The following is a 14,431-nucleotide window of genomic DNA, read 5'->3' as shown; positions in this document are numbered from 1 at the left end:
CCTTTTTTCTCCAACATTTGAGGCTTTAATTAAACAAATTGATTACACATGTATCATTCATTGTATTTTCTATCACTGGCCACTACTTTCTCCCATCTATCGGGCAGTGTACGAATCCTGTGTCGAAAAAATCGTTCATCTTCTGAAGCGATCCATGAATCGATCCAATTTGTGACTTCTTCATGAGATTGGAAGTGTTGATCAGCCAGGCCATGCGCCATTGATCTAAACAGGTGATAGTCAGACGCAGCAGTGACTGGAGAACATGGCGGGTGGGCTAGGTCTTCCCATTTTAATGTTTACATGTACGTTTTAACCTCTTTTGCAATGTGGGGTCAAGCGTTGTGCTGCAAAATCACTTTATCATGCCTCTCACTGTAATGCTCTGCTCAAATGCATCAATTGCGTTCGATAATGAGCACCTGTAATTGTTTCACTTGGTTTTAATGCCTCATAGTACACGACGCCGAGCTGGTCCCACCAAATCCAGAGCATGATCTTTGAGCGGTGAATATTTGGTTTGGCTGTCGACGTGGAAGCACGGGTGGGATATTGACAAGATTTTTTGCGTTTAGGGTTATCGTAATGAACCTATTTTTCGTCCCCGGTCACAATGCGATGCAGAAATCCCTTCCGTTTCTGCCTCTGAAGCAACTGTTTACAAACACACAAACTCCATTCAACGTCTCTTGGTTTCAGCTCACACGGGACCCAAGTTCCTTCTTTCTGAATCATGCCCATAGCCTTGAGACATTTTGAAATGGCTTACTGTGCCACTCCCACTGATCATGCCAATTCTTCTTTAGTTTGACACATGTCTTCACTCAGCAATGTCTCCATTTCTGCTTCTTCGAAAACATTCTCTCTTCCACCACTATGCCAGTCTGCAACGTTAAAATCATCGTTCTTGAATTGTTGAAACCACTCATGACATGTTATTTCACTAATAGCGTCCTTACCATACGTGCTTGAGAGCAGTCAATGAGACTCAGCTGCTGTTTACTTCATACTGAAACAAAACAGTAACACCTCTCGCAAATGATGAGAATTAGGCTCGTAAACTGACATTTTCAATCAAGAACAACTTTATGATGCAAACACAAATAGACTAATGTTTGAACGAGGTTATGTTGACCAAGGTCAAAGCTTACTGCCTGACATCTGCAATCTGTTTCTTTCGACCACTACTTACCGTTGTCACCACCTATCAGCAAACGGTGGAAGCAAAGTTGTACATTTTGTAATAAGAACAAATCCTTTCTATGAAGTCAATTAATAAGAACAAAACCCTTCTGTGAAGTCAGTGCTACATATGAAAATTGTAGAGATGAAATACATGAGCTTTCCGAAGACTCATAGGCTGTGTTCCAGTTTGCATTTCTTGGAAGGATGAAGCCTCCTTCAGAGCATAGCATATACCACCACTTTCTTGATCTGGTTGTTGGCTTTGTCACTTGTTGAAAGTGTACACAATAAGGCGAGACAGCAGATGGGACGTAGGCTTTCTTCAAAACATAGTATGAATAGTTATTGGATGTGTTTTGAAACAGGTTAGCAGAGGATGCCTAAGAAATGCATCAAATGCTTATGATTAGATATTTTAGTGATGAAGGCTTTATACCAGCTCACTGTGGTGCTACAAAATATGTTTCCTTCTCGTTATATAAACAAATCTTAAATTTCATTGATTTGTATTATAACTAACATTGCATGACATAAATAATGTGATGTAAATCCTATGGTTTTTCTGTTGTTGTTGTTGTCGTCGTCGTCGTCGTCGTCGTCGTCCTTGTGGTCATCATATTTTGTCCAAAGACTGTTCTGATGCAGCTGTCCTCATTAGTCTATCATAAGTTTTCTAACGATTCCTTAATGGTAATTATATAAATAATATGTGAAGTTGACCACCAGTTTTTTTTTTTTTTTTTTTTTTTTTTTTTTTTTTTTTTTTTTTTAAATAATTATTGATGTGCCTGTTTTGATAACAATGTGCCAATTTGAGTTATTTTTCCTATTAGACTTTTAGTGCTGAAGCCTGTAGAGATCTTACTATGGTTTATTTTAAATGGCATTAATTCGAGCCCCCACTAATAATGTAGATTCCCAAATAGGTGACTCCTGTAGATGTACTTATCTTGTAGCCACTTGTTGTCCAGGGTTGCAGGTCCACTGCTTCTTATGTTGACTGAGGTGTTTTTTAGCTTTCTAAGGAATCCACAAACCCTTCAAACATAAGTTTAATTTTTTGTACATAAACAATTATGCGAAATCAGTCTGCTGAAGTATCTCGCTGCATCGGTGAATCATTGTTGCCATCTCACAGTGACATCTTGGAAGTGTGTGCACATTTGACATTTGTAGCTCTAAAAATGTCCTCTTCCTACACTGTCTGTATTGTGTCAAGACTGTTGCCACAACTCCCCAAGCGCCATTACACTTTGGTTGGGGCTTATTACCTCATTCTAGTGACTGATGACATCATTGCCTTGCCATTAGACAGGCTCCACATCTGAATTAAATCATGTCCTATTACTCAAATTAAATTTAAGGAATTCTGATGGCATTAAAATGATTTTGGGAGTCTTACACAAATTGCTAAAGCTGATCGCATGCAAATTGTGTTAATAATATTTTAATGGAACCAGGTTGAAAGGTGGTGAAAGGGCTGAAAACATAAAAAAATCATTGGAAAAATTAAAAAATTAAAAAATAAAACACCATATTATTGTGATGTATATCAGTAATTCCTTTTGATCAGAGGATTGTGAAACTGAAACTGGATTGTGTCTGGGAAAAGTATTACAAAAGTTATCAACATTTTAATTAAATAATAGCAACTAAAAACACCTTTTAACTAAAACTAATTACTAGAATTGAGGTATTTTGACCTCTTGCTTTGACTGAAATACATCAATTGCTTCAAAAGGCTTTTCTAAAAAAAAAAAAAAAAAAAAAAAAAAAAAAAAAATCAAAATTAATGTGAACTGTGTTCTCGCATCAGCCAGGCTTTGTTGTTTTGATTGTTCCTCATTTTTTAATTGAATCCATGATGCTAGCTATTTACACAAAACCTATTGTGTCCTTGTGAATAAGAGGTTGTTCTGTTTTTCAGTACATATTTGTAAAGCTGGTGATAATTTCTAGAAGATAAATCAAATTCAAAACCTTTAAGCACACCAAGAAAGCTGGGAAAGCAGATACAAGTAAAAATATTGATGTAGAAGGGACAGATAATTTCAAGCAATTTTGTGTAGTGCCCGAAACTGTCTGTTACATTACATCAAACCTGACTTTTATTTAGTAGAATGGCAGATTATAATTTAAAAGGCAGTTTTTATTTGGATCGGTCAATTCAGAATAGAGCAGTTGCTCGTAGTCGATGGCTGATTTCTGAAGAGCAGTGAGTTGAATAGAATTGTATCACAGTTTGACACACTGCATTGAGGCACATTATTGATTTTCTCATAAAAGGTTCAGAATGTGACCTGAGATCGAATTTACTGCTGTGGATGACTAGAGCTAGTGTGCTAACCATTCTTACCAGAAAAAAATGACAGATTTTTAACTCCAGTTGTGTATGAAGTATGAAATGTTGACTGTGGTGTAAAAGAGGTATCCCAGAACATTCACTGATGTTAATTGTCTGTGATTTGTGCCAGACTTCAGTAAAGCCATATTATTGTTTATGCCCAGCACCAGTTATCCAGATTCCAGAAAGCTATAAAATAACACTAGACAGTGACAGTAGTGCTGTCATTGGACTTAAGAATAAAGTTTGGTATTTTACGTTGATATGTCATGTATTTGGTTCAGAACAAATGAGAAAGTTTGGCAAGATTTAGATCAGTAGTACTGTTATCAAATTAACTTGAACATCAAGTACTGTTATCAAATTGACTTGAACATCAGCCACAGCAAAGCGGTAAACGAGCAGGAATCTCAAGAGCTTGTACTACAGTTGAATGCAACATTTGCATGTTGGACATACTGCTATAGCTGTCTGTGACACCTGATGTGTGGTGCACTTATGATGCAATGAATGGCCTCCGCCATTAAAGTGCTAATTAAATGGGGAAAGCTTCAATTAGGTATTTGCAAACTGATATGTATGGATTCTAATTTAACTTATTTAGGCCACACTATGTTTATGTATTGCAGAATGAAGTCATGAACAATTACATTTTGTAGTTATGGTTTCTTACGGTACGGCTAATACCACACAACATTAATTTTCAGGCTGGTGTGTCAAATAGGCAGCTGCAGGACCGTGAAACAAGAGAGTTCATCTATGACTTCATCAGTCGCCATGGTGGCATGGATGCAGTTAAAGAGGAGTTAGTGACACCACCTGCAGCAATTCCAACACCACCACCAGCAGCTGTGCCACCACCTGTTCCTGCACGAACACCAGTAGCTGCAGTACAACCTCAAGTACGATCTGCGCCACCACCACCCCCATCACGATCGACACCATTGCCACCTCCACCTCCACCACAACAGTCGAGAGGAGTTACACCAGCACCTGTACGGACAACAGGTACTATATTTATACTGGCTTAGCCTTGTAATTTGTTGTGAAAATTCTATTTATAGCATGTAAAGATAAAGTTGCCACTAACCTGGAGGAGGATTCTTTGAATGCCACAGTGTTTTATTATGCACAGTCCTTTTGGAAGTCACATGCCCCTGCATTCTTTTGAATTCTGAAGTGGCTGGCCCAGCCAATTATAGGGGAACATCCAGCTTAACATGGCCTCCAAACCACAGTGCATCATTGCATTTTCCACATTGTTAAACTATTGCTGGATGTGAAAGAAGTTGTGAAAGGAAAAAACCCTAGGACTGACTGGGGATCAAACTGTGGACCTTTGCCTTTGTAGTCTGGTTCTTGCTTACTGAGCCACCAAGCCTCACTTCCAGGACAGGACATGGCATTTGGGGCAAATATATAAGAATTAACTTTTTTTGCCCTGTTGGATCAGTGTGTTTAAACAACAGTGCATATTTGACTTTGATGCATACTGTAGGTCAAGACAAAAGATCTTGAGGTTTAAATCATTGTGTTATGTTGCAGACCCTGGGTACAGTTTCTGAGCTGCTTTATGACAATGTTAGTGCTGTTAGATAGATACAAATCATAGCTTTAATTAGTATGTTCTTGATACATCAGTTAGCCAAACTCCTATTTTTTTAGGTTACGTTTGAGGAACTTTTATGTCGATGGTAGGCAGTGAAAACTGCATAACTCCATTTTGCTAAATTTTACAGGTGAAGCAAAAACAGATTCTTAAAAATATATAAAGTGATACAGGTAAAGTTGTTACACGTGTAGCAATATAATAGATGCCTAGTTATTGACAGATTAGAGGAATCCATGTACTTTCAAATCTCTCTTTGATAACTACAGGAAATGAGGGTTTTCACAGACAGATGGAGGTAAGAGAATTTCATTGCCACCATCGATATGTGCTGATGTATGCTCTATAAAGTACTATGTCCCATAAATCATGTTGTTCTTGCTATAACATATATATTTTCATTGTGAAGCAGCTTTTATCAGTGACATTTAGAGATCATAATACTTTATTTCACAAAATGTTGGTTGGTTGGTTGGTTGGTTGGTTAGTTAGTTAGTTCCATGTTACATGTTTGTACAATAGATCACAATGGTGTGCAGTGTATCATTTTACATTCACAAGGCAAATTAATGTATATACGTTCTGAAAAGGTTGTGGTTAGTGAAAGGGGATGTTAGTAAGACAGATATATATGTTTGAAACTGTGTCTGTACAAGATAAATATGGCAATAACACTTTGGAGGACACCCCATGTTGTCTACTTGAAATGGCTAAGAAAAAATAACTGATTTTGATATACTTAAGTTATTGATGTGAACAACTTATTATTCTTAAGGTCAAAATCAGCAAGTGTGAAAAGACTTCTCATTTTTCTAAACAATTCCTTGATTGAGCAAACTCTAAAGTTTTCGTGCAACCAGTCATACCTAATTAACTGCCATACTGTAACTCTGTCTTCAGTTTAATTTCAAATCTCTCTGTAGTGCCAGCATTTGGTTTCCTGTTAGCTGTTCCTTTCATCTGTAACTCCACAAGCACTCAAAATACTCATTTACAAGACAGTACTAGATACGTGGCATACCTGACGGGTTGGAGCAAAGTAATCCACTTCCATTATAAAGGAATTTCAGACATGATTCTGTGTCGTATGTATGTGGGGGAAAAAAAATAAAATATTGTCAATACATGAGAGGACAGCATGTCTCAAATGAGCCAAAGATTGTGTTATAAGGGGTGAAAATACTGACAACTTTAAACAAAAACACAAGGCTCTTGTTCTGTAGTCTCTCATTTTCTCATAAATTGTAGTCACCTGTCTGTTAGGAGACTTTTTGAGCTACCCTATTTTACCATCTTCTGTTTCTGATTATGTAAAAAAAAAAAAAAAAAAAAAAAAAAAAAAAAACCCTCTATTGTTTCTAGAAGCTTGAGACATTTTTACAGATATTTGACATTTGTGCTGTATAATGTAGTCTTTTTCTGGGTATGATGACATCTCCATTGCTGATAAAACAAAGAGTAAGTCTGTTGGCACTAAAGTTGAACCACAATTAAAGAATAATTGCAGTTAATGCTAGTAATCTTCAGCTCTGAAGTTTCCAGAGAGCTGCAAGTGACTGCTTCACACATGGATCTCACATTGAGATTACCAGCTCAGCCATTTAACAGCCACTACTAAGGCCAACTCTATAGACTTTTCCATTCACGTCTTCAGTTGTGTGCATTGATGCTGTTCCTTGTAGCATGAAGTTCAGCGGAGAACATCCTTAATCAAGCTACTCATCCATTTACCTGGATAAATTTCCTTGCAGTTCTTTTCATTTTAATTTCAGTCATAATTATGCCTTCCACTCTAGTCTGTTCCTTGATTCATGTTTGTTTCCCTGTTCCTACTTCTAATTTTAATCCATTTTCACTTGTGAAGCAAATACTTCTGTACAAGAGAAGAAAAAAATTGGTTTGTCTGAACTTTTTCAGAAACTCCAGGGACCTGATGCAATAACATTTCTGACAGAATTGCAGGTTTTGGCATTTTTAGGTTTTTTCACAAAGGCAAGTTGTATGCCCATGTTATACAACTTGCCTTTTATTTTATTAGATAAGTTTTGATGATTACTCAAAGTAACAGGGAGAAAAATACAAAGCCAATTACTGAAAAGTCTAGCAGTATAATTTGTCTTAAGCACGTAGTTCAAATTTTTATGGTTAAAAAAAAGTTTCACATGTAGTTCCTGAAGTCTGTTCAGCAGTATGTGAAGCACTCAGGGCTTTTGCTAAAGTGTAAGCAAATAATAGATGGTACATGACAACAGTGTGCTTTACCCATCAGGGTGGCATCAAACTTACATGCTCACTGTGATTTCCTGTCAGAAAAGTCACAGTTCATAGTAATTGATGGAAAGTCATTGAGTAAAAAAGAATGATATCTGGTGTTCCCAAGAAAGTGTTGTATAGGTCCTCTGCTGTTTCTGATGTTCATAAATATTTAATCTGAGCAGCCCTCTTAGATCATGAGAAGAACCAATTGCAAAATTAGACACAATCTGTATCATGCAAAAATTGACAGTTGACCATAAATAATGAAGTGTGAGGTCATCCACATGAGTACTAAAAGAAATCCATTACATTTTGCTTACACAATAAATTGTATTAATCTAAAGGCTGTCAATTCAACTAAATACCTATGGCTTATGAACAACTTAAATTGGAACAATTACATATATAACATTGTGGGTAAGGGAACCAAAGACTGTACTTCATTGGCAGAACACTTAGAAGATCCTACAAGTCCACTAAAGATACTGCCTACACTATACTTGCCTGTACTCTGCTAGAGTATTGCTGTGTGGTACGGGATCCTTACCAGATAGGATTGATGGAGAGTATTGAAAAAGTTCAAAGGTGGACAGCTTGTTTTGAACTGTCGCAAATAGCTGAGTGAGTGTCTCACATATGATACTTGAGTTGGGGTGGCAGTCATTAGAACAAAGGCTTTTTTTGTTGCAGATAGATCTTTTCATGAAATTTCAATTGCCAATTTCTCCTCTGAATGCATAAATATTCTGTTGATGCTTACATGTATAGGGAGAAATGATCATTGTAATAAGAGAAATCGAAGCTCGCACAAAAAGGTATAAAAGAAAGACTGCTCTGAGCAATATGCGACAGTGGAACTGCACAGTGTAGCACTGCGAGGCAGAGTTGATGAACAGGACAACTGCGATGCATTGTGTGGCATTGTCTAATTTTATTGTCACTGGGGCAGAACAGTAAGTGTCACAACACTGCACATCATTCAAATCATAACTCTTTTGAGATGCAAAATGAAAGTTTGTTTTCCAAAATGGTGGTAGGCAGTTAAAAGTTCATTGTATGTATAAGTGAATATCCAGATTTGTATGACCTTTAAAATGAACATTATATTAGTTGTAGCAGAAAAAGCAACATTTCAAAAGAAATTACCAAGCCAATGACAGTAAACATAATTTATGAATACCTGCAATTTACAATTTTTTAATGTTGTGAAATAGATGATTAGTTCTTTATTTTCTTGTAGCTACATGCTTGTTATTAATTTTTTTTTCTACTTATTTTCTCTTCAATGATATCCCCTGTTTACTTTGTCTTTTGCTAGACCAAACTGCCTTGGGGGGAATTGAAATAATCTTTGAATCCATTCTGTATCTGGACAGCACTATTTATGAAATTGCTTCCTATATGAGGAAGGTTCGTAATTATATCTCTTTAGTTTCTTCATCGTCAAGCAACACAGTATCATGTCTGTGTGAGACACAAGTGGCAAGGATCATTTTCTCTGTGTGTTCCAGACTGAAACAGATCTTGTGATAGTAAATCGTAAAGTTATGACTGCAACTGTGTACTTCTTTCTGTTGGTCATGTAATGGTGTACGAGGATAAGGTCTCATCAAGTAAGTTATTAATGGAAGAGCTTTGATTCCAACAATCATATGAGGCAGCTGAACTCTCGTGCCTGGTAATTCATTTGGGCTTGGTGTATTCAAGGTATTTGTCTTCAGTTTTGTTCCTAAATCTGACCATGAAAAGATCCCCATATCGCTATTCTTTCCAAGGTCGCCAGTTTTCACACGTATAAATTTATAGCCTTCTTCCTCACATAACAAAGAAATTATCATCACATCAATATCACTTTTGTCCATTTTGCTTGGAGGTTGCCAAATGACTTACAAACAAAATTTGCTACGTATTGTCACGCCACTGCAATTCAAATGCAGTATACCAAATAGTGCCATGTCATGCCATGCCATTCTGCTACAGCGCAGTTCCTGCTCAGTGTGTTCTTACCTTAGGTGTTTGTTTTTCCTTCACACTGTTTGATAGGGGAACCATAGAGAAATAGTGTGAAAGTGGTTTGATGAACCCTCTGCCAGGCACTTATGCGTGAATGGAGAATAGTCAGGTGGATGTAGATAAAATGCTAAGCACAATAAGTGCAACCCCATGCAGTTCCATACATTGTTGGACATCCACCAAGTCTTATAATGGGCTGTATTGTTAAAAACCCCGATTGGCCCATACGAAAAGTTGGGTTATTACATGGAGAATAAGATTACAAAACATTTCAGGTATGTGATTGTCAGATACATATTGAATTCTGCAGAAAATAATAGTGGTGAATACTGGTTAAGTCTATCAATTCATGGACAACTAGAGATGTTCTTTAACTTCTGATACATTAGGAAAAAAGTGAAATAAATGCTTCTTACTTCGTGTTTCAGAGGCAGCGTCACCATGTCCCCCACAGGCACCTCCAGCCCCGCCTCCACCTCCACCACCCCCAATGTTTGAGTCAGCACCATTGCCACCGCCAGTACCAACTGTGCCAGCACCCCCTGTTTCAACTGGATCAGATCAACGAGCAGCTCTTATGGATGCAATCCGCTCAGGAAAGACACTAAAGGCAAGTTTAATTGCTTTTTTATCTGCTTATTAGTGGGAACAAGTTATTTCAGTGTTACATTAGGAATATAGACACATAATTGTACTCACTTTGTTTAGTGGGATATTTGTGTGAAATTTATCTTAATTTTTTTCTGTACAGTAATTACCTGTTTTCAAAGTACCAAAATTTTTCATATATAATTTCAAAATAGTTCAATCAGTTTAAAATGGTGAATAACAGCCCTTATTTTATAAGCAAGATGTGTAGAAATTGTAGGACATTTGACCAGCATTTGAGAGGATTTCAGTGCAAATCCCCATCCAGTCATCCACATTGAGGTTTTTTATGGTTTTCCCCAAACCTCCTAAGATGTGTGTGTCAAGAGAGGCAAAGTGGCTGAGGCCACAGAGTTGCCCTGGGCACCAACTGTGCAAATGGAAAACCTGCAGCAAGATCATGCACCCCACACAAACAAAGCTGATTCTGATGTCATTTCTGCAGCCCAACAGGACCCTGTACACATTTTATGAGCAGACTAAGACTTTGGTGATAGTGCCCCATTCCCAGCACCTTTGGTCGCCAAAAACACTAAAAAAAAAAAGAGCAAATTATGCACATTAAACTAAGAGCGCTGTGGGGATGGGCCACTGGCTGCAGAGAATGCAGCAGCTAAAGCATTGTCCTATTCGGCCTTCCTGTAACAGCTCCACCAGAGGTTTTCTGATGCATGATTGAGAAAGGTAGGACAAGAGAAAGAACACTAAAGCTTGATCTTGTCTGTGGAAAGACTGTAACTTGTTCATCTGTTGCTTGAAAGTTCTGATGAAGCGTTCTGCTTCACCATTGGATGGAGCTAGAACAGTGCTGTCGTAATGTGCTTGAGCAGATTGACATCAGTCTTGATAGTCCTAACTGTTGTGGTGAAGTGCACAGGCACCATGAATGGAAATGTGCTGAAGGTGTCTACCACGATGAGCCAACAGGATTGCCAGTAGGGATATTCAAAGTCAATATGCAAATGTTTCCAAGGGGCACTGGGCTTGGGCGAATTGAAAAATTTTTGTGTAGGAGCAGTGTAGTGCTTCACACATGCTAGGCATTGTGAAGTTAATTGTTCTCTTTGCGTGTCCATACTGGCTCAAATGCAGTGGCGCCCGAAGAGCTGCTTAGTGCGTACAATGCCCCAGTAACTGGCCACACACGAGTGGATTTTAGTGACAGGCCATGGATATTTCTGGAGGATTCTTGAAAACCTGCAACCCCCCCCCCCCCCCCCCCATCTTCAGACCATTACCTACAGTTCTAGGAACTGGTTATCCAGCCTGACAGTGGATACACACGTGCAGATTTCTGCACACGCCTGATTCAGGAAGTCCAAGAGCTTCCGGCAAGCCGGTGGCTGATGTGCTACTGTGGCAGAACAGTGCACTAATGTCAGGTATCCTACAATCACTCTCCCACCATTTCAAAGAAACTATTCAGCTAAAAAAAATTGTTTTTACTTTAGTTATAGCTTTATATGTCAACTTCATGATGAAGTGCATATCATTTTGATAATGGTCATAGTTCCATTGAGATTTCCCATGTAAGTAACACATTGTCTGAAATTTGAATGCATTGTAATAAAAATAGGGGTTGCTATGAATTTGTGTTTGGTGCATATTAGACCATATATTGTTGTGTGTGAAATTTAGCTGACATACCTAATTCCAATCTCAAGAAAATGGGTTGTATATAGCACATTCACTTTCCCGCTCACGCATGCACGAGAATGGAATATTCACTATGTTTCTCAAATATCATAAATGATTCAGGATATCGAAATAAGATTACGGCAAATGATAGCACTCTAAGAGCAGGTAGTTTTTCCATATCATAAACGCGTGGACCTCTTTATTTACCGTGATAGATATGTGAGTAACTGTAGACTTTGGCAATGGAATGGTGTAACTTTTTAATAGTCGTCTATAGCTGGTGAAATGAGAATTACTGTGGATTTGCAGCAAGACAAATGAAGGAGTTACGTGCTTATTTTTATACCGAGAATGTGATTTTTCACAAGTTTTTGACCTGATTTGTCCTCAGTTCCTCATTTAACAAACCATTGTTTCAGGATTCTTTTGCATTTGCAACTGCATTAGTATGTTAGCAAGGTGACATGTAAACTCTGCTTCGTTTTGACAAAAGAAGCAACTTTTAACATAGCAACAAGAGAAATACAGGTGATACTCAAAATTCGTCACTGAGGAATGAGTGATTGTTAGGTGACAGCAAGTTTTAATTGCTGTAAGTATAGTGGAGGCGATGGACCAATGACCACATCAAGAAACTTATACAGTTTTACCATGATGTACCTTGTCTGTGAAACAAAACACATTTGGTGACAAAAATTCGCATTTTGTTGTAGTTTCAAAGACAGATTTAAAATACCTTCAATAATTTCAGAAATAATCTCGGAAAGGTGTAGGTCTCTTGGAAGAAACATTAAAGTGGGGATGAGTTGTATAAACCAACACTGTAGTGAGCACCAATAAAATGTTTCTTGTACTACACTCAGGTGGCAAAAGTCATGGGATACCTCCTAATACTGTGTTGGACCTTCTTTTGCCTGATGTAGTGCAGCAACTCAATGTGGAACGAACTCAACATATCGTTGGAAGTACTCTGCAGAAATATAGAGCCATATTGCCTCTATAGCTGTATATAACTGTGAAAGTGTTGCAGTTGCAAGATTTTGTGCATGAAGTGATGTCTCAATTATGTCCCATAAATGTTCTATGGAATTCGTGCCTGGCGATATGGGCGACGAAATCATTCACTTGAATTTCTCAGTATGTTCTTCAAACCAATCACGAATTATTGTGACCCGGTGACATAGCACATTGTCATCCGTAGAAATTCCATCATTGTTTGAGAACATGAAGGCCATGAATGACTGCAAATGGTCTCCAAGTAGCCAAACATAACCATTTCCATTGGTTTACTTGGACCAGAGGACCCAGTCCATTCCATGCAAACGCAGCCCACACTATTATGGAGCCACCACCAGCTTGCACAGTGCCTTGGAGACAACTTGGATTAATGGTTTTGTGGGGTCTGCACCACACTCGAACTCTACCAACTAAAATTGGGATTTATCTGACCAGGCTATGGTTTTCTAGTCATCTAGGGTCCAACCGATATGGTCATCAGCTCATGAGAGGAGCTGCAGGTGATGTGCTGTTAGCAAAGGCACTTGCATCTGTTGTCTGCTGCCCTAGCCCATTAATGCTGGATTTTACTGCATTGTCATAACAAATATGTTCATTGTATGTCCCACATCAGTTTCTGTGGTCATTTCAGGCAGTGTTAGAACTGACAACTCTGTGAAATACTGCTGCTCTTGGTCATTAAGTGAAGGCTGTCAGCCACTGTGTTGTCTGTGGTGAGAGGTAATACCTGAACGTTGGTATTCTCAGCACACTCTTGTAACTGTGAGTCTTGGAATATTGAATTCCCTAACAATTTTCGAAGTGGAACATCCCATGCATCTAGCTCCAACTAACATTCCACATTCAAGGCCAATTAATTCGCATTGTGTGGCCATAATAATGTCAGAAACCTTTTCACATGAATTGCCTGAGTACAGATGACATTCTGCCAATGCACTGCCCTTTTATACCTTGAGTGTGATGCTAGTGCTATCTGTATAATTGTGTTGTGTCCATTATTTTACAGTTATTATGCATTACAGTACTTTACAAATGCTCAAGAATGCCCTCTTCCTAGCATAGTGAATCTCCATGATTCTCAGAGAAATGCCCATGATTCTGAATCAGATCTGGAATGTTGCCTTTTGGCAATTCGTTTTTTTTTTTTTTTTTTTTTTACCCATTTTCTTTAATTTTTCTTTCAAGTTATACATGAATACACAGCATACAAATAACCACTGCTGCCACAGTTTGCTTCATAGCATATTCCATATTTTCTCTTTAAGATAAAAAGTGCAAAAATGTACTGCAGTAAATAAAATGCCTATAAAACACTGCTCTGTACAACATAGTTGTGCAGTTGCAACTCCTGAAATTAATCACAATTAGCCTGTGACCTGTTGAGCATGCACCACAGTCCTAGGTCCACACATGAATCATGAAAATCCACCAATTTGCCCCCACAACAAGCACAGGTGGTGCCTGCACGTTAGTGGGAAACAACAGGCCTCAGATCAGCATACCAGATCCGTCAGAGATACCTGAAGCTTGCCTGTGGGTCTGGCCTGTCACCCACCTAATGGGCTTGATGAAGGAGGTGAAGAACTTCCTTCTGAAGAAAATGTGGCACAGTGAGATGGAACTGGACATTGGCTGCGTGTAAGAGGATGACACCCTGTTGGACCGATGAGCTGTGCTGAAGTGCGGAATAACATTGTATGACTGGATCACTAACCTGCTTA

At 38.3% G+C, this 14,431-nt stretch overlaps 1 protein-coding gene across 1 annotated transcript in view; it reads left to right on the top strand.

The window, feature by feature from the left end:
• The window catches only part of LOC124721870 (neural Wiskott-Aldrich syndrome protein-like), a 111,861-nt gene that overhangs the window by 34,568 nt on the left and 62,862 nt on the right, over positions 1-14,431 (top strand). Inside the window, exons 7-8 of the mRNA XM_047247008.1 lie at positions 4,237-4,537; positions 9,836-10,017. Of these exons, the coding sequence (XP_047102964.1) occupies positions 4,237-4,537; positions 9,836-10,017 (483 nt within the window). The remainder of the gene's footprint in view (positions 1-4,236; positions 4,538-9,835; positions 10,018-14,431) is intronic.

This window comes from Schistocerca piceifrons, chromosome X (assembly GCF_021461385.2).
Source record: "Schistocerca piceifrons isolate TAMUIC-IGC-003096 chromosome X, iqSchPice1.1, whole genome shotgun sequence".
Classification (NCBI taxonomy): Eukaryota; Metazoa; Arthropoda; class Insecta; order Orthoptera; family Acrididae; genus Schistocerca; species Schistocerca piceifrons.
The sequence above is the reverse complement of the archived record's forward strand: the minus strand, read 5'-3'. Positions and strand labels throughout refer to the sequence as shown.